This window comes from Marmota flaviventris, chromosome 10, assembly GCF_047511675.1.
Source record: "Marmota flaviventris isolate mMarFla1 chromosome 10, mMarFla1.hap1, whole genome shotgun sequence".
Lineage (NCBI taxonomy): Eukaryota > Metazoa > Chordata > Mammalia > Rodentia > Sciuridae > Marmota > Marmota flaviventris.
In genome coordinates, this window is record NC_092507.1 from 24,864,463 (window position 1) to 24,886,235 (window position 21,773).

General features: G+C 42.5%; 1 protein-coding gene across 1 annotated transcript in view; it reads right to left on the reverse strand.

The window, feature by feature from the left end:
* Csmd2 (CUB and Sushi multiple domains 2) overlaps positions 1-21,773 on the reverse strand; it is a 539,902-nt gene that overhangs the window by 49,477 nt on the left and 468,652 nt on the right. Inside the window, exons 44-48 of the mRNA XM_027937327.2 lie at positions 20,353-20,498; positions 10,005-10,085; positions 9,402-9,515; positions 2,338-2,526; positions 456-602 (exon numbers count right to left, since the gene is read on the reverse strand). Of these exons, the coding sequence (XP_027793128.2) occupies positions 456-602; positions 2,338-2,526; positions 9,402-9,515; positions 10,005-10,085; positions 20,353-20,498 (677 nt within the window). The remainder of the gene's footprint in view (positions 1-455; positions 603-2,337; positions 2,527-9,401; positions 9,516-10,004; positions 10,086-20,352; positions 20,499-21,773) is intronic.

Genomic DNA, 21,773 nt, shown 5'->3' on the forward strand with positions numbered 1-21,773 from the left:
ACGCTCCTGGCCTCGGAATACAGCCCGTTCTTGCTGCTTGTGTGACCTTTACCAGAGAGAGATCCATTGTAGGGTTTTTGGTTGAGGAATTTTACTAATGTTTCCTAAATTTCTAAAGGGAGGCTTTTAAAGGGGGGACAGGAACCCCCTTGGGCATCATGGGCTCTGGTATGATAGCTGGCAGGAACTGAGCCCTAACTTATCCTAGAGATACAGGCTGGCACTATGAGAAGACGGGAAGAGACTGAAAGTGGGGCAAGGACTAGAGAAAGAGGCAACAGGATTCTGCCTCTGTGCCACTCCCCGGTGGGGGAGATTTAGACAGGGAGAGGCTGCCCAGTCCCCATGAGGTACCCACCACCTTGCTGAGGAGCTGGATCCCAGCTTATTTGGGTGAATGACTGAAGGGGCTCAGAGGCCTTGGTCTTTCTCAGGAGCCCTGATGGGTTACTCACCTGAATACCGAATCTTAAAGCCCTTTCGATTGTAGGCGTGGTCAGATGACCAGCGCAGGTACACAGAGTTGCTTGAGCTGGTGACAATCAGAGGAGCAGAGTAATTCCCACTGAGGGCTTTCAACAGAGGACTTTGTCCTGAGGGACCTAGGTTGAGAAGGACACATGATTATAGGTTGCAATATTCTTAAGGAAAAGGAGGACAGTACGACACCATGTCCCTGGAACACCACTTTAACTTCCTATGAACTTGGCAAAGTCAAGGGATCACAGAGAGCAGGCCCCAGGCCCGGATGTCTAGATAGTGGCAACTTGAAGGACACAGAATTTCTCTCATGAATGTTTGGGAATGGGGACAAGTTAGTGTTAGGTGTAGAAAGCTGCTTTTTTTGTATGTACCCCAGGACAGCTGCTTCTTTGGATGCTGGTCATATGGGGAACAAAGCAAGCTAAGCAAGCTAACATCACTGCTTCTGTAGTCTAACTTATAAGACCCCCTCTCTCTACCGTGACTGGTGCAGAAATCCTAGGATATATAGGCCAAGTGGGATCAGTGAACAGCCTGAAGCAAAGTTGGAGAAATTACTAAAATGAGTACCAAGGTTAGAATGGCCTTGGGAGGGCCTGATCAGAGGGTCTATGGAGATGGCCCATAGAACATGGGATTCCTAAGGGCAAGACAATGGGCAGCCAAAAAAGGATAGAGATGTATGAGCAAAGCAGATGCTGACTAGATAACCAGTGGGCAAGGAAAGTTGCCCACATTGGACATTCTCAATCCCTTGTACAGTTTGCAGACCACCAGGCCAGGTTGCATCTCCCATTCCAGAACATTTCTGCTAAAGGAGAAACTGAGTCCCTATGAAAAAGGACCCTGCAAAATAGTGCCAATTGTATATAATAGTTATTTCTCTGTTCCTTCCCCACAAAGCCCTACCACTGTATACTCCAATAACTGAATATTGTAGAAATGAGAATGTCTAAATATCTTAAAGTCTTTGGATACAAGGTGTGAATGAGGCTGATTCCTGAAGATTCAGAGCCTATCATGACTGTACTATTTAGATTGAAGTTGGTAATAAATGGAGTCCTGGCCCAGTTCTACCTCACAGTCTAAACATAACCAAGGAGTAACCTAGTTGGAACAGCTGCGCCAGATGTTGTATCTTCGTCAGAGCAGATTAACATAGTCTTGGTTACATGGATCTGGCAATGCGTTCTTTTCCATACCCATCAGAAAGGAGGATCAGAATCAACCTGTATCCACATGAAGCAGGCAGCAGTATTAATTCTTCTGCATTTCGTCAAAATAGAGTATGAAGGACTGGGGGCCATCTGGACATCCTGTAGAATTTAGCATATTGGTTCACTATATTGAGGGCATCATATTAATCGGATCTGATGAGGCATTAGTGACAATTAGTGGAGATGCCTTTGCAAGACTCATGCTCCACAGAGTAAGATATAAATCCTAAAAGGTCTGCAGTGAAATTTTGAGGGTGCAGTGGTTTGGGGCTTGCTGAGATATTATTCCTTCTGGGATAAGAAGAGCAAATGACTGCACCTTTCCCCTCCCATGACCAAAGAAGCAGTTCAGTGTAGACTTCTTTGTGTTTTGGAAGCAGCAAGGTCTTTACCTGGGAGTAAGGTATTGAATGACCCAATTTATTGGCTGACAGTCAAGTGTGCTTGCTTTGAGTGGGGACTAGAGTAGGAAGGGGCTCTGTAACAGGTCCAGCAGCCACACAGCCCATCAGATCCCAGAGTCTTGGGTTTCTGTGTAGAGCAAGGTAGCACATGGGGCCAGGAAAACTGCAGCACAGACTCTCAGAGACCTGAAGCCTTCTGTAGTAGAGAGGTACACAGCATTGGCCTGACTCACCGTCGAAGATCTCAAACTCATCATACTGCTTCTCACTGAGGAAGTATTCCACCGTGAGGGAGATGTTGTACTCGGGCTCCACTCTCACCAGCCAAGAGCAGGTCTGGAACTGGGGGTAGCTTCCAGGGTAGCTCTGGCTCAGGATCACACCCGTGGAGTCTGTCAGAAGCTCGTTTGTCGGGCAGTGCACTTGGAGGAAAAAAAGAAACACCAAGTAAATGGGGTGAAGATGGAATGGGGACCAACACATTTGCTTTTTCCTGGTGCAAAAGACAACCATTGGAAAATCAGTACTTGAGCACAAACAAGACCCACACCTGGCATTATACTGCTCCATGACATCAGGTGACCTTGGACACTGTGTCAACACTACAGTATTGCTGGGACTTGGGCCTTGCCAGTTGCTGGGAATCACTTCCTAGCTTAGATGTGGGCATTGCTACCTGGCTTTGGAGTAGGTAGGGATGGTGCAAACGTAGAGTCAGCAGTAAGGAACCCCAAACTCAAAAGAGTTGATCTCTAGGATGGGTTAAGTTTATACAAAGATAGTATAGGGTGCAGGTAAGTCCATGAAAGTTTGGGCCAAATGTATTTGGATTTATAGCTCACCTCTGCCCTAGCAACCTGTGTGGTCTTCAACAAATTCTTTCCACTTTGTGTGATGGCTTCTCCATCTCCCACTCAAGAGATATGACTTACCTCCCAGGACCATTGCATTATATAAAATATTATTTGTTATGAGACACTATACGTACAGTACACAACATAGTGCTTCAACAAATCATAGAGATGGTGATGGTGATGGTGATGGTGGTGGTGGTGGTGATGGTGGTGGTGATGGTGATGTGATGGTGATGGTGATGGTGGTGGTGATGGTGGTGGTGATGGTGATGGTAGTGATGATGGTGATGGTAGTGATGATGGTGATGGTGATGTGGTGGTGATGGTGGTGGTGATGTGATGATGGTGATGGTGACGATGGTGGTGGTCGGTGATGGTGGTGGTGATGTGATGGTGATGGTGGTGACAATAGTGATGGTGATGGTGATAAAGATGATGACGATGATGATGATGATGGTGTGATTGCATCAAGAGCAGAAAGGGTTCAGCAACACTTGGACTGGCTAAGTGGCAGTATTAACACATCTGAAGAAAAAAATGCCACCCTAAGTAAGACATTCAGTATGGACCTTAAGAATGGAGGAGTTAGAGGAGAATTGGGTTTTCTCATGTCACAATGAAGGGTGGGAAGATGCTGGTTCAGAAGGGCCTTGCACACCCCAGGTATGAGGAGCTGCTCTGTCCTGGGGCACAGGGAGTGTCACAACAGCAAGGAACAAATTATGTGGGATCCATGGAATCAAGTTCCATTTGCTTGGTTTGGGGACTCCAAAGCAAAGTTCTATGGAATAAATCAATTTCTTTGGTGCCCTTGACAGTGGTACAAGTATCAGGAAGAACTGGTGTTTTGCTGTAGATGTGCCGTTAGCCAGGCTTCCTGAGTGTGCTGGATTCTGCAACATAGATAAAAGGGAGCTTCTGGGAAAGGAAGGCCAAGAAGTAACCCTGGGAAGGAGACTGTAGCTCTCTACCCATCTCACCATTTCCTTCATCCCCTGCCTTCACAGATGAGGGGCTTGCTGATCATCTCTGGGGATGGGCTCACATGCAGGGGTTTGCTGTGGTCCCAAATGAGTTTCACATAACTCATTCAGGATTCCTTCCAAGTGGCATTGACAGACACTAGCTTTTCCAGGGAGAGTTTCTTTTTCATTTGGTAAGAGGAAGAGGAAAGTAAATGGCTTCTAGATGGAGACCCACCTGACTTTTGCAAAGCTCCTGACCTTACTAACCTGACCTGCACTGGCTACTGAGGTGAGGTGATATTTAAATTAAGGGGATCTGGTCCACTCTGGCCTCTACCAGTCCTGCTTCCCAGGGTTTTTACATCCCCACTTAAAAATGCAAATGGATGTTCTCTCAACTGAGATTGGTCCATAGGTTCTCTTTTTTGTGTCAACTTTTCAGATTTATGCAGGAGTGTTTCTAAGGTATGCTTGAGATTACCGTGTCTCTGAACATTTAGTAGTATTCAATGAAACCAGCTACTTTTGTCTTCTTTGGTGGGCTTTCTTCTGATAATTTTCTCTATTTCTTTTAAAGAATTTGAAAACTGTAAACTTTCTATCTTCATTGGGGTCAATTTAGAAAATTGTACTTTCCTAGAAAATAATTCATGTCATCTAGGTTTTAAAGTTTATTGGCATAGATTTGTGAAAAGTCGCCTCATGATATAAAAAATGTTTTCTTACTTCAATGATCATAGTCTGCTAAATAAATAAATAAATAAATAAATAATGATTTCTTTATTTACTTATGTATTTACTTATTTATTGCATATTCCTGCTGTCTCCCTTTGTTTTTGATTAGGTTATCTAATAATTTGAGTTTTGCTGCTTTCTATTTCAAGTACATCTTTTTTACTTATTTATCAGTCAGGAAGTTTTTCTGTTTTATAATTCACTATCTTTTTAAAATGCAAAAATTTGAGATATAATTTATGCACAATAAAATATGCAGATTTTAGGTACACCAGTCATTGACTCTTAGAAAATATACACACCCATGTAACTACTACAACAATCAAAATATATTTATTTCCATTAACCTACGAAGTTCCTTCATATCCCTTTGCAATCAGTGTGACCTGCCTCACTCTCCAGGAAATCACTGGTGTTATTTTTATAGTCATAAATTATTTTGCCTGTTCTAGAATTTTACACAATTGGAATCATACAAGGATTATTTTTGCATTGACTTCTTTTGTTAAACACAATATTTATAAGACTCAGCCATGCTGTTTTGCATATCAACGCTTTTTAATTTTTACTGTTCAGTATCATTCACCTGTATGATCTTAGGGCAATTTGTTTATTCATTCTCCTATTGAGGAACATTTGAGTTGTTTCCTGTTGTGTGTTATTAAATAACTCATGTAAGTTTTTGGTGGATCTAGGTTTTAATTCGCTTGAGTAAATAACAATAGTTTAAGTAACTGTATAATTTTAAATTATGCAATAGGATAAGTATTTGTATAATTTGTATAACTGATGGCTTCAATTTTCATTTCCTTGATGACTACTTATGTTGAACAATTTTTCATGTGCTTATTGGCCATTTATACATCTTATTTTGTAATATATGTATTCAGTTCTCTTGTCTATATATTACTGGATTGAGTTAGAAAAATTCTTATTTGGTCTGGTTATAAGGTTTTTTTTTTTCTTTTTTGGCACTAGGGATTAAATCCAGGGATGTTCTACCACTGACCTACTTCCTGATCCCTTTATATTTTTTAGTTTGAGATGGGGGTCTCACTAAGCTGCCTAGGCTGCCCTTGAACTTGCAATCCTCTTGCCTCAGACTCCTGTAGATACAAGTCTTTTAAGAGAAAATATGTGTTGTGAATACCTCTCTTGTTCTTTAGTTTGCTTTTACTTTTTTCATGTTCAGTTGCATGGGATTTTTCTTTGTGAATTTTGAAGCTCTTTTAATATCTGCATACAGACGTACATGTCTTTTTAAATGGAATTAATTATTTTGGCATTACTAAAATATATCTATTTTTGGTAATATCCTTTGTAAATTTATTTTTTTTCCTATGTTAAACATTTTTTATGTCATATCTTTCTTTTTTTCTTCTAAACTATCTAAGGTTTTTATATTTAAATTGCATCTTTTATAGAAAATAAATGGCCACTGTTTAAAGCCTTTGAATTTTGGTATAATTTTTATGCAATAAAAGCCTATTTATCTAAATATATTTTTAAAATATTGTATGTAGCTACTTTTCTTTTGGTGCAGAGAAAGAGGTATATTAAAAATCTCTTACTTGTGAATTTCTCCTGTAATTCTGTCAGTTTTTCCTTCATATACTATGGTAGGTACTATTTATGACCAGTATATATTCTTGATAGATTATGTTTATTGTTATGAAATATCCTTTCTTGTTCTTTTTAATGCTTTCTGACTTAAACTCTATTTTTCTGATATTAATTTTGTTATTCTAGCTTCTAGAGGCTAGTATTTTCTATGTACTTCTTGGAATTTTTGCTATGTATCTCTAGTTATAACTTTATTCTTTTTTTAAAGTATTTTGTTAGTTGTAGATGGGCACAATACCTTTATTTATTTATTTACTTACTTATCTATGTTGTGCTGAGGATCGAACCCAGTGTCTCATACATGCTATGCAAGCGCTCTACCACTGAGCCACCACACTAGCCCCGTGACTTTATTCTTAATGTTGGAATTGCTCTGAGATGTTCTTAGATTAACAGTCTTCACCCTTTAATGTTTCCATAGCCAGAGGCATGCTGCTGGGACTATAACAAAATGCTTGATCCTAGTCACAGAACTGAGACTTTATTGGAAAGGGTGTTAGATGCAGTAGTGAGTGGCATAAGCCAAAGAGCAGAGGAAGTTGTGGAAAGAAGAGACATCCCATATGCATGGCGGGAAGACCATGTTTTTAACATGGCAGTACTTCCCAGACTGATCTGCAGATTCAAGTTCATCCCTACCAAAAATCAAATCTGGGTTCTTTGCAGATGTTGACAATCTGATCCTAAAATTCATAGGCATTCAAAAGACTCAGGAAAACCAAAATAATATTGAAAAGGAAGAACAAAGTTGAAGGACTCACCCCATTTTTAGTAAACGGTACCAGGACAGATGGATCTCTACATGCAAAAAAAGAGAAGTTGGACCCGTACCTTGGCCATATACAAAAATTAAATAAAAATGGATCCAAGATCTAAATGCAAGGGCTTAAGCTATAAATTCTTAGAAGAAAGCATAGACTAGGCAAGAATTCCTTAAAAATGATACCAAAAGCACAACAAACCCAAGAAAGATATATAAATCAGACATCATCAAATTAAAATGATTTTGCTTCAAGAAAGCAAGAAGTCTGGGAGGCTGAGGCAGGAGGATTGCAAGTTTGAGGACAGTCTCAGGAACTCAGCAAGGTACTCAGCAACTTAGCAAGACCCTTTCTTAAAATAAAACATAAAAGGGCTGAGGATGTGGCTCAATGCTAAAGCACCTCTGGGCTCAATCTCTAGTGCCCAAAGAGAAAAAGAAAAAGGAAAAATAAAGTGAGAAGACAACCCACGAATGTTTTTTTTTTTTCAAATAACATATGGGAGGTTTCTATCAAGAATACACAAAACTATGACCACTCAATAATAAAAAGACAACCTAATTTTGAAAATGGTAAAGAAGCTGAATGAACATTCCTCCAAAGAAGATATATAATAAGCACATGAGAAGATGTTCAAAATCATTAGCCCTTGGGGAAATGCAAATGAAGACCACAATAAGATAACAGTTTCTATTCACTGGAATGGAAAGAATTAAAAGAGAAATAATAATATGTGTTGGCAAGGGTATGGAGAAGTTGGAAGCCTCAAACACAGTTGTTGGGAATGTAAAATGGTTTAGTCACCTTGGAAAGCAGACTGGTAGCTCCTCAAATGGCTAGACAGGGAGTTTTCATAGGCCCAGTAATTTCACTTCTAGGTATATATCTAATTGAAATTAAGACATATTCTCCATACAAAAACAGATTCATGAATGTCATAGCAACATTATTCACAATTGCCCAAAAGTAGAGTCAACCCAAATGTTCATCAACTGATGAATGGCTAAACAAAATGTGGTATATCCATTCAATGGAATATTATTTGGCAACAAAAAAGGTAATAGTGATACACACTATAGTAGGAATGAAACTTGAAAATACAACACTGAGTGAAAGAAGCCAGTCACAAAAGACCAGATATTGTATGATTTTTTAAAATATAAAATAGCTAGACTAAGCAAATACATGGAGACAGAAACCAGATTGGTGTTTGTCTAGAACTGAGGAGTTAGAAGGAAATAGTGCCTGCAAATGGGCATGTGGTCTTTCTTGTTGGAGTGATAAAGATTGCTCACAGCGATGGCTACAAAATTCTGAATGAACTAGAGTATTGACTTGGACACGTGAAATGAGTGAATTGCATCATGTGTGAATTATATCTCAATGAAGCTATTGTTCAAAGAAAGTCTACAAGGGCAAGAATGACACAGTCCTGCAGGAAAGCCAGGGACTGAGCATGACTGTTTGAGCTGTTTGGCATGCAGGCGCGTTGGCTCAACTAAATAAAGAGGCAGTGAATTTCTCCATGTCCTGGAGCCCAATTCTGTGGCTCATGGCTCCTAACACTAACTCACTAACAACCCCCGCTGCAGGTTCTTTCTGCCTTGCTTCCCATGGGGTGGAGGAGAGGCTGGCCTGTTTCTCCACAGGCTACTAAGCGTTTGTTGTAGCAATAGCCCAGGAAGCAGCAGTAGTACGTGTTGTAATAATAGCAGTGACATGGAGCCATCACGATATGCCTGGCATTTTTCTGAAGTGGTTCACATGAGGATCCCATTTCACTCCTCACAGCAGCCCCAGGGCCTGAGGGCAGTCGTCATCCTCATTTCAGGGAAGAGAACCTTATACACAGGACAGGGAGGTGCCTTGCCCTGGGTCAGATGCCTGTTGGGGGGAGGGTTGTTTGGGGTCTGTGTTGGGAGTCGAGGAGGAGGGAATTCACCTGCTGTCAAGGCACCACATTGGCTGAAGACAACTGTGGACTAGGGGTCCCCTGTCAGCACACAGGACCTTGAGCACATTTATACTCCAGCCGGGCAAGATTTGGGGGTGAGCCCCGCTCTCCCTAAGGACCCAGAATGTTCTCCTTCCAAAGCTCAGTATGCAATTCCAGGGAATGCTCAGGCAAGGAAAAGGGAAGACAGAAATAAATGTGGCCACTGTGGCCAGTTCACAGCCCAGACCTCAGACCAGGGTGGGGACTCATTCCTCATTCGCTCACTCACCAGCATTTACCACATGGCCTCTAACTTACGAGGAGGGACAGTTGAGCTAAGAATTGGGACTCGAGAGAGGAGTGAAGCCAGGGTTTGGTTTGGGAGGAACTCCAGGCCCAATAGATGAGGTTTGATGCAATTACCTTCACATATTGGGGGCGGGCCCTCAAACTGCAGGGAGATTCCAAGTTTGCAGGTCAGGATTTCATTCCCCACTAAGGTAAAGCCAGGAAGACACCTGTAGCGAACGATGTCACCTGCCAAGAGAGACCAACATGGGGATGCTCTGGAGCAGTTGGACAGGGCTGTTGGGAACCCCTTAGCACCTTGAGTCCACTTCCAAGCAAGCAATCCATGGGGGGTCACTGCTGTCAGACTTCAACAACTGGCTCAACTCTAATCCAGGGCCCAGGTAACCCCTGCTTCCCTCTCACGGCTCAGCCTGGCCGGAGACATGGATATCTTCATATTCTAAGAAATCCACACTGTCTTACAGGGATTTATTTCTCAAAATAATGCTGACTTGAATCACAAAGGAAAACCACTTTCCTGGCTCCTCTTCCCGGGCATGGCAAAAAGGAAGAGGGAGGGTATTTTGGATGCAAACTCCATTGACAGACTGTCAACCCTCTTGCTCAGGGCTCTTGCTTTTCTCTCCCTAGACAGGAGAAAGAGCTGAGCCCTGCTGCCTGCCCCTCCCTCCAGCCATGGCTTGCGGTCCTTGCTATTTGGAAGGAGGTACCTACCTATGTTGAATTCTTCATTCTCAGTGACAACTTCAGCATTGGGGAGGATGGTGGGAGGTGGGCACTTGGTGAGTGGATAAGCTGAAAAGAGGAAAGAATCTGAGTCAGGCAAAAGTGTCACTGGGACACAGAGTCAGTCATTCATCTGCTCAATTCCTCACTTTCTCAGGCCTTGCTCATGCACACGGTAGATATTTATTAAAATGAGTATTTATCTGTACCCGGGGCATATTTAGCCAACTACTATTTTGCTTATCTTCTGTTATGCTTTTTATTTTCTTGATATGTTTTGGGTGCAAACACCAGGAACCATCTTTCATAATTAGTAATAAAGCAGCAGCCAGCGATGGTCCTCAGTACTGAGGGAGGGGGTTATTGCTGAGCACCTTCTCTATGATGCTTCTTCTCTTTGATGCTTCTGTGTACTGAGCCCCCTAAGTCTCATGTGGCTGATCCCCTGTGAGGTGTTCCTGCTTTACCTGTGAGCAGGTGAAATTCAGAAAGGCGAAGTTCCCTCCCCAAGGTCATGAAGGTATTAAGTGGCATTAGCAGGGCTGGAATCCAGATGTGGCTGCTCCCAAGTCCCATATTCTTTCCACCACTCTATGTCCTGAGTGTGGCTGCTGTGAGCACTGGCTGAACTTTGGCCCAACGTGGCTGACCTCAGTGGACATCCTGAGTCTTCCCCTCAGGGCAGGGGCTGGATGGCACTAAGGTGCAGGGTGGCATTCCCCAGGCAGAGGCCACTGTGGGCTCCCAACTCGGCTTTCATCCCCTGGCACATAGTTAAGTGCTATCTAAGTGTCAGCTGCCACTGCTGTTATTATTTCCAAAATTACCTCCACCCCTGCTATGTTTTTTAAAAATAGGGGTTTTAAAAACGATATAAATGTAATACATTGTGAATTTTTAAAAAGCTGAGATTTTTCTATGAAAACAGTACGAAGAAAATTAAACCCATGCATTTTCTTCTCTGAGGTATCAGTTACCTTTAACCCTAAGAACTTGGAGTATTTGTTCTCTGCATCTATAGCTATTTTTCTCTTACCACATTTGCATATGTTATATACTTTGTGCTCATCTTTGCCAAGTACCATTGCATTATAAGAATTTTCCCATATAATGAAATTTCTTCAAAAATATGATGGAAATGACATCACAGGATTTAATCATATGGATTTACTAGAATTTGTAGCACAGATTTCTAATGTTAACCACTTAGGTTTTCAAAGTTTTGCAATTTTAAAAAACTGTGATGAAATCCTGCACACAAGATTTTTTTTTTAAATGATTTTTTTTAGAAACTAGGACTGATTAAAATGCATGGCCTTTTAAAAGTGCAGCATCTCCTGTTGAATGCCAAGAATGTATTCCCAGGAATCAGATGTTAACTAGGATTCCTTTTCCCGATATTTTACATGGAAAAACATAATGCATTGTACATCAAAATCCAAAAAGAAAGAAAAATACCATAAAATCCCACAGCCATTTGTCAGAATCCAAACACTTAAAACATCACTTCCTGGGCACCCAACTATTAAATGGCTGTACTAGACCAGGGTCTTGGTGCACAGCCTCACACATACTTTGTGTCCTGAACCATAAACATTCAGTGCATCCTGCAAAATTGCTGAGCTTTAAGACTTTAGGAGTTTCATGATATAAAACTCGGAGCAGAAACAAGGGCTAGAACATGAAAGCCACGGTGGGGATGTGTTCGGGATGGGTGTGCGGTGGTAGAGGACCATGGCGACGAACCGCTCCTGTGACACTTCTCACTCCACTCCACTGTGGAATCTGAGCTTCTTTCCAGATGCTCACGTGGCATGCTGTCATTTTACCAACTGCAGCTGGGAAGTAATTTGGGATGTTCCCTATGTATGGTTTTATTTAAAATGTCCTATTATATTTGGGGGACCTCACTTTAAATTTTTATACAGTTGTGTTGGCTGAAGAGTGTCACACTGAGAGATATGTGAGCTTTATGGAGTGTAGGCATTAAGGCTCAAGAGGCGCTCTTGAGGTAGCTGAGCCTGTATAATCTTGATTTAACAGAAACCAGGAGGACCGCGTTTGCTCTTGAGGAGTGCTTCCAGTTAACTCTCCAGGAAAATTGTTCCAACTGACATATCAAGAGATGACAGTCTGTCCAACACTGAGGGCTGTCGTTTTTCTTTTGTCCAATTCACCGTGTGGTGACCTATCGAGGGCTCACCTTGGGTCAGGTCCTGTGCCAAGAATATAAGGATAACAAGCAATAGTCCCTACCCACCCAGGACTCTGAGCCCACCGGGAGACAGTCATTCATTTCAATCTTTGTCAATGTGACAAAAAACCAGAACTTATTTTCTTTTAATTGGCATCTGATAACTAATAGGTTAAACACTTTTCATACACTAATAGGCTATTTGCATTTTTTCTTTTAAACTATCTATTCATATCCACCCCTACCCCCCCGCCCCCAGCCTTTTTTTTTTTTTGCACCAGGGATTGAACCCAGAGGGGCTTAACCACTGAGCAACATCCTCAACCCCTATTATTTTTTGAGACAGGGTCTCCCTAAGTTACCGAGGGCCTTGCTAAGTTGCTGAGGCTGGATTTAAACTTGCAATCTTCCTGCCCCAGCCTCTGGAGTCACTGGGATTATAGGTGTGCACCACTGTGCCTGGCTTTCTCACATTTTTAAAATGGTGCCTTATAGTCATACATATTGATGGGATTACATATTTGTACATGCACATAATGTACAAAATAACAATGTAATTTGGCCAATATCATTCTATTTATGTCTTTTGCTCCTTTTTTTCTTACAAATTTGGAGAACTCTGGATATTCAAGATTGACCTTAGCCTCTTAACTCTATTTTCACAGCTTGTCATTTGCTGAATTTTATTTATGGGACTCTTCTGATTGTAGAAGTATCATTTTTTTTTTTAAATTTAGACAACTATCATTTTCCTTAATAGTTTTTTTCTTAAAGTTGGTATCTTCCATTCTTAGCCTCATACTTACCTTTAAAACTTCTAAGGTATGCTTAACTTTTCCAGAAAAAAAAAATCACTAAAAAATAATCTCCACTTAAACACAGCCTGGGTATGTTACAGTCTGTGGTTATTATTTGGATTGGGAGTGATTTCCCATTGCATTTTTAAAATTATTATTATTATTTAAATTACAAATTTCTGTTCCATGCAGGAAGTTTATGGAAGGCCAGAAGGAAACAAAACAAAAATTCCCCCAGTCCCCCCATCTAGGTATAATACTCTTGGCATTTTGGTGTACGACCATCAGTCTTTCATAGACATCTCCATCCCAAACCCCCCAATACACACTATTACATCAATGGTGGGGGATAGGCAAGGCTGACTCCTTTGTTTCGTTTTATGCCCACCCTTCTCCTCCTCCTTGGTGGTGAGGCACTGATTTGGGCTAGTCAGATCCTAGTACTGTTAACATGGTCACTGGAAGGCAGGTGGGGTCCTTGCTTTATGTGAGCAGCTGTCCACTCAGTAGTGGCCATTGAGGCCAGTGGACACGGTATTCTTTCTTGTGTCTTTTTCTGCTTGCCCTTCTTCAGGCTGATGGGTATGCTGGACTGGCCACTGAGCCACATGCCCAGCCCTATTTTGTATTTTATTTAGAGACAGGGTCTCACTGAGTTGCTTATCGCCTCACTTTTGCTGAGGCTGGCTTTGAACTCGTGATCCTCCTGCCTCAGGGATTACAGGTGAGCACCACCATATCCGGCTAATGTGTGTTCTTTGTTTTGAGTTCTTGGCTCATCCCCCCTTGGGTGAGTATGTCCTTGAGGGACTGTTCAGATTGAGACTAGGGTAGTACTGTCATTAAGCTCCCACATCCCAACAGGTGACTGCTTCCTCCCTTCACGCATCGAGCCCCAACGTTTCCCCCCCTTACACATCTACAGAAACGTGTCTTTTATTTTCTGCAACCCAATGCCAAATATTGGTCTGAGAATTGCCTGGATTTGGTTCCCTTATGGCAACTTTCTCAGCCTGGATTCTAGTAGATTTCTCCTACTCTCCATCCTTAGAATTTGAAAATATTGCCTGGCTATTTTTGATTTCTTCTGCTATATGGTCCACTATTCACTCTACCTATACAGATCTTCCTTCATCTCAGGAAAGTTTATTTATTTATTTATTTCTATTCCATTCATTTGGCTCTTTCCTTTATATATTTTTTTCCATCCTTAAGCAGGATCTTTGTTCACTGGCTCTCCTGTTCACCATCTTTTCCCAATCAAGTTCAAGTCTCTGTCCTCCTCCCTCCTCCTATAGACATTTTTGAGTTTGTTCTCCACTTTTCTGAAATGTTTTTCTACAATGTAGGTTCTCCTAGCTAATTCCTGTGCTGATTTAAAATGTGCTATTGCATTTCTTTTCAACCTTATTTCTTGTTATCTAGCTCCCCTGTCAATTAACAAATTTTAACCTGAAATGGTCACAAAGGTATAGGAAAAGTTGGAACCATACTACAAAAACCTTTCATTCTATGAAATGTTTGAATGAAAGCAACTATCACGATGCCTCATAACCCTGGAATTTTTTAGTGTGTATTTCCTACAAACAAGCGCATTCTCCCACATAAACACAAAATAACGATCAAAATCTGGAAATGAATATGATACACCACTGCCCTCAAATCCTTCCATCTCATGCAAGTCTCTCTGCTGGCCCCAGTAAAGTCTCAAATAGTGGAAAGATCCAGCTCAGAGTTGTGCTGTGCTAGATGTCATGTCTCTTTGGTTTCCTTTAGTCCAGTTCAGTTCTGAAGTCTTCCCTTGACCTTCATGTCTTTTCCAAGTTTGCTGAATATTCACAGTGAATTTTAGCATGCTCCTAGTTTAGGTTTGTCTGATGCTTCCTCTTGATTAGACTCGGACTGTGCGTCTTTGACTGGACCATCATGGGAGTCACGGCGGGTTCTTCTCAATTGCATTTTCTCATCCAGGGTCTGATGTCTTGTCCCACCACTGACGATGCCAACCAGGATTGCATGATCACAGTGGCACTTCTAGGCTTCTCTACCCAAAAGCGATTCTAACACAGATTGTAGTTATTTTAAAGGAAGAAGCTTGAAACCGTGCAAATGATCCATTCTCATAAAACTTGGAATGCATTCACTGATGTCTGTGTGGCTAGATGTAGTGTCCTGTTATTCAACAGGTGGCAATTTGTTACCATTACCAATGCCTTTGATGTTCACAGTATCCCTGGTGTGGTCAGCAGGAGTTCCTTCAAGCCAATGTCTATGTTCTTTTGACATGTCTCCATCTTTCCTTGGGCATTTCCTTATTTTCTGCCATCAGATGCTTCTGGCTCATTTTGTATTTCTCTGCCTCAGCCTTGGGATGAGCCATGTCTTCAAGGAGCCCTGGTCCATCTTACTGAAAAGTGCTACTTAGAAACTGCTGAGAGCCACAGCCAATGACACATGGCATTTTTGCCAGAAGGGAGTGGTTGAGAGGTGATGCCAGCGAGCCGTTGTGATGATGATGGTTGTGTTAAGCTGTGTATTCAATTGTATATTAGACCCCTGCAGTCCACCTCGGCCTGCTACTTTGGAGTTCTCCTGGGGATTCCTGGAGAGTTTGTGTTGGTTGGGGAAGTGCGGAGGAGGGATTTCCGGTTGGTGGTGTTTCCTGGAAAGGCGCATGTGTGGTGTTCGGGGGAGTTAGGGCAATAAAGGAGTTCCTGTTTTGAACCTATAAGTCCTTTGTGGCGGCTCGGTTATTTTGTGCCCAGCCAGACTGCAGCAAGGAACCAGGATCTGGTGCTTGATGTGCTCATTGTTATTGGGGAGACAGAGCTCTGAAGCCCTCTCAGTGGAAAGAGCTAAGGAGTATGTGTAGGCACAAATGTATGTGCGCGCGCGCACACACACACACACACACACACACACCCCTCTGAGTACTGAACACTGTAAATTCACACTGATATCTCCAATTCAAAGATAGGATATACCCTTATCTTAAGTTTTGCTCTTCCTGTGTTTCTAAGTCTCTTTTCTGATAGTGAGAAGCCTGCCTTCTATTATCCTTAACATATTAACTGGAATCAAGGTCTCATTTTACTGTCACTCTGCCCCTCACCCACTTGGGCTCTGACTCCCCTTGCTAGTCTGCTTTATCTCTAAAACCCTACATGGATGCTGCTCATCTTGCTCTGAGCTCTGACACCCCAGGCCAGCTCCCTCCTTGTACAGATGCCAGCTTGTGTCTCATAGGCTTTAGTTTCAGATGCCAGGTAGCCCCGTGGGGTGGACTTCCTTCTCCCTCTTGTGGCCTGGGTCACAAAGGTTCCCATTCCTTGACAGGAGTGGACATCTATTTTGCCTCGTTCCATGCAGGGGCTTTAGGACTAAATTGTTCAGGAAGGGAAAGGACTTAGTTCCTCTTATGTTGACCCCTCAGCCAGAACTCTCTTCTCATCTCTGCCTGTTGTCTCAACATCCTACCTTTTATTTAGAGTCCATGGGATCTAGATTCCTATGTAAAAGCAGAAGCAGATACTTTCTAAAATTTACTATTTCCTAAACAATATATCTTTTCAAGGAAAAATTTCTCTGCAATTTAAACCCTATTTTCTCCTTTTAAAAACAATCATAGAATCTTTTCATAGGTTTCTTGAAGGTATTTTCTTTCTCTGCTTATTGATCATAATAGAAAAAGAAAGTTACTTAGGGCTGATGTTAGCCTGTAGGAAGGCGGACTTTCTCTGTCCCACCCGACTCCCACTCTCAACTTTTTGCAGGTCTAATTTTTTCTTTTCCTTTAGTTCTTGTCTCAAACACTACCTCTTAGTCTGTACAATTATTCTACACGGAGTAGAGTTCCACTCTATGTTACTTGCTGTCTTAGCCTCTTATGCATTTCTTTTATAGCCCTTATTGCAAATTGAAAAGATTTGATTTGTCCACTTACTTGATTGCTGTCTCTCTATAGAGGAAGGAAGCTCAATGGAAGCAGGCATTTTACAGAATGAGACAGTCCATGAAGATATGAAAGGAAGCTCAACCTTATCATTAACGTAAAAGTGAAATGTCATTTCATGAATCTACCAGATTGCTAAAAATGTAAAGGTCTGATAAAACTCAGTGTCTGCAAGGGTGCAGAGAAATGGGAACACTTCCTGACTTGCTAGGAATAAATTGTTATGACCACTCTGTATAACGTCTCGTCACCTAGTGAAATTGCACACATATGCATGCTCACAATGTTATGACACTGGGAAGGCTTGTTCTCTAGAGAAACTCTGATGAACGTGTGCAACCTTCATAAGAAGAAATGGACAACAATGTTCATATTGCTTGAAATAAAAGAACCTAAATGTTCATTAACAATAAATTAGATGAACAATTGCATTTTTGTGTGATGGAATACTATATGGCATTGAAAATGAGCTAAGAGCAAGTATACACATCAGCATGAATTTCATAAACTTGATTTTTGTAAGTGAAAAAAATCAAGCCACAGAAGAATATTTGCTGTGGTTTGCCTTCCAAAGGTATGCAAGAAACTTGGTCACCAGTGTGGTGATTTTGAGAGGTAGTGGCACCTTGAAGAATTAGGAACTAATGGGAGATTATTGTGTCATTGGAAGTCCTGCCTTGGATGTAGTTACCTTGGCATCCTGGTTAGTCTTTGTGAGAGTGGGTTACAAAAACAGTGAGCCTGGCTCCTTGATCTTTCTGGTTTCCTGTTTCTCCATGTGATCTCTTCTGCACACATTCCCACCCTTGTGATGCCATCTACTACAAGGCCCTCACCAGAGGCTGAACCTATGGGGCTGCCTGATCTTGGACTATCAGCCTCCAAAACTGTGAGATAAATAAACCTCTTTTCTTTCTGCATTAGCCAATCTGAGGCATTTTGTTGTAGCAACAGATCTAACAGACATTTATAGAATGTTTCCATTTATATAATGGAAATAACATGTATGTTGTAGTGCCCTTGCCTGTTCCTCTGGTCAACGAGGCCTTGGTGGAACCTAGTGGAGGGAAGTGAGGTCTAAGCTGGCGCTTAAGGGCCATCTAGTCTGTTTGGGATGGTGTAACAAGTTACCATAGCCTGAGTGGCTTATGGACAATAGGGATCCACTTCTCACAGCTCTGGATCCTGGGAGACCTGAGATCAAGGCTTGGCAACTTCAGTGTCAGGTGAGGGCTTGCTCCCTGGCCCAGGTCCACTCACTGAGTCCTGACATGGGGAAGGAGTCAATGAGCACCCGGGGCCTCTTCAGAAGGGCACTGATCCCTTCATGAAAGCTTTGCCCTTGTGATCGAATCACTCCCAAAGACCTCTCCTGACACCATCTCCTTGGAGGTTAAGATTTCTACCTATGAATTTTAGGGGGACATAAGCATTCAGACGACTGCAAGGGCTGCTTGTCTCTTTTGAGACACAGAAAGGCCCAGTGCCCAGGATTCACCCTGAAGGACGTGCCCTTCATGAGGACTTGCTTGGAGAAGTGGGGAACAAGGATGGCCTGGGGCTGGGCTGGGCCTCCTTCCCTGGGTCCTGGCACAGGTAGGAATGAGAGATCTGGCCTAGCACCAAGGCAACACCTCCCCTGCCCTCGTAATATCATAATAATAACCACGACGAAGGTGACTCTTATGGCTACTGCTGCTACAATTTTGATCTGAAATGTCTCCCACAGGCCATGTGCTGAAGGCTTGGTCACCAGCCTGTGACGTTACTGGAGAGTGGTAGAACCCTGTGCAGGGAAGTGAGGTCATGAAGGACATGCCTCACTTGGGGACACTGGGGCCCCAGGCCCTCTTCTCCCGCCCCCCTGCTTCCCAGCTGTTGTGAGGTGAGCAGCCTTGCTCCTCTGCATACTCCCTGCCTCATCACAGGACCAAAGCAAGGGGACCAAGCAGCCATCCTGGAACCCCTGAAACCATGAGTGAAAATAAACTTTTGCTCATTTAAATAAATAGTTTACTTCAGGTATTTAGTCATGGTGACAGAAATTGGACATTGCCATTTGTTGAGTACTTTTGTACTCTGAGCCTGAAGCTAAGGATTTCTATGCATTATATAACATAACCCTGTGCGGTTAGTGCTGATATTATTCCCATTTGGAGGCTAATGAAACTGAGGCCTTGAAAGGTAAACTGAGAGACCCAAGGTCTCACAGCCTATATGTGGCAAGGCCAGCATTTGAAACCAAGCCTGTGACTCTGGAGTCCACAGTTTCTCTAGGGAGCAGTGACAGAGTTGAAATGAAATCACTTGAAAGTGTGAGTCCCATTTTTTGGGGGGAAGAGGTGTGTTCAACAGGAGGGGTGTGGGTACTGAGACCAACCCAGAGGGCAGAGTCTTGTCTCTGGGTCACACTTATTCTGGGCCACAGCTCCTAGGATGGTGGCTGGAGCTGCCCGTCATCTTTACATTATTGTTTCTGTTCGTCTCTGGTTTTCTATAGCTGCCTCTTCCATGGGTTAAAGGCTGAATGTGTTCAAGTTTCTATAAATGCACTCACACCCAACAGCCACACCAGAGCTGATACTATAGAATAGAAAGACCTGGGTGTTGTTGCCAGTTCTATCTGCACATTCTGGGCATGTTCTGGAAACTTCCTTTGCTCTCATTTCTTCCTTTGGAAAATGGAAATGATAATATCTGCTTTAAATGTCTCTATAACCTTAGAGGCCAAAAGGTCCAAACCATGCATGGCATAAGTGAAGAAACATCTTTCCTGTAGAAGGGTCACACAGTCACACACACCCCCTCCACCCAGTGGAGCCAGGAATGAAATCCACTTTTCCTGATTTCCAATTCAAATATATGTAATGCTCTGTAAATTGTGAACAAGGACATTATTCCACAGAGCGGCTCAAGCCCATGGAGAACTTTCTATGATTTTTTTTTTCTAAAGCAGCATCTGCTATAACAACATGAAAAATATCCAGGTTCAGAACTAACTTTGGATTCCTAGAAGAGAATGAGCCTCCAGCAAGGGCAAACCCCCCTGAACTGTTCATGCTCATCCTACTTGAAATCACTGTCTTGGTGCATGAAATCACAGCATCCCTTGAGAGTTAGCAGAAGCTTCAGATCCCTATGGAGGGGGACTACCTTCTAGAAGGTGCTAAGGGAGAAGCTGGGCACAGGTGAATGGACAGGTCAGCTGACGGAGTCCTGTGCTGGGAGCTCACACACAGGCTAGTCCACTTCCCTCTCATGACTCTGGGGACTCTGAGACTTAGAGAAACCATAACACTCACTCAAAGTCACACAGCTAGCAAATGGTGGAGTCAGGAGTCAAGTCCAGTCTTGAGAGCCTGCCCTTCCCACCAGGACAAGATTCGTACTGACCAGAGAAGGCGATGGCAAAGATCCCACCCAAGGCTGCATCATGGTGGAACTTGAGCAGGACCTGGTTGGTTGAACTGTGCACTGTTTTCTTGGCCAAGCTCCGGGTGAAGACTCCTAGCTGTGGAGATGTCTGCTGAGGCCCATCCCTGCATGTAGGAAAGAAGGTCCTAGCATGTCACCAGTCATGCTGGCTGCCTGCTCTCCCTGGTGCCATCAGTGGCCTTAAGAGAGACCAGGAGTAGGTGACTATGACTCTTCTTGCACCCACTGCTCTTTCTCCAATGTCCTAAACACCTCTCTCCAAACCCTCCCAACTCTATCTCCCAGTGGAGTTGATAGAATCAGTGAAGCTCACATGGATTCCTATTCACCTGATTCTTCACCAGCCCAATCCCTTAAATGGACTCCAGGGGCAACATAGGTGCCACAGAGCAGGGCTGAGAGTCTAACTGCAGTCCTCAGTCTGAGCAGCCCTGGGCCAGGGCTGAGGAACTGGTGTAGAACCTCATACTGTTATCCAGATCAGTTCCATTTTCTTTTCCCCAAAGAGATGTAACCACATTGCCTTTCTGGATGCAGGATTTTTTCACCAGAACCTATCTAGTCCCTCCTCTCTTTTCTTAGCAATTGCTTGAAAATTTAGCTAGAAATTAACTCAGGACAGACTGGTTACAATTATCTTTTACAATTACTGGGAGTTTTGGAAAAGAATCCCACTATCTCCTGATGATTCCCCAAAAGGTACTAAGCTCTAAACAAAGGAATTTAAAAATTATACTATCTCTTTCTTCAAAGATTCAGTGGTTTGGAAAAAAATACCATCTAGGAAACTTCATTTATTCATAAATAACCTGTATTTTCATTTTAAAATTAACTTGTTATATTATACATCTCTTCATAAATCAATGCTGAACTCTCCAGTTTAGTATCCACTAGCCATGTGTGGCTATTTATACTTAAGTTCATGAAAATTAAATAAATTTTAAAATAAGCTCCCTAGTCACTCTATTTACATCCAGATGCTCAGGAGCACATGGGTCTAGTGGCTACCACATTGACCAAGCACTCATTGGCACACATGTCTAGTGGCTACCATGTTGGATAGCATGGACATAGAACACTCAATTAGTGCAGCACTGGCTCAGCATGAGATGACCAGAGGGACTTCATAAAATTCTACTACTACCATTAATCTTGGTAGCTTATCTATGGTACATGTAGAATGTTGGTTTGAATTCTGGAAACACTGAGGAACGCCTCATTATCCATGCCCACTGCCATTCACATCCCTTTGCCACTTTCACTGGTCCCTATGAGGAACCCATGCTGGGTTCCTCTCATTGCTCTCCCTTTGAAGTATTAGAGTGACTAACTGAAACTTCAACCACAGAGCCTGCTAATGCTCCCGTCTAATTGGTTGT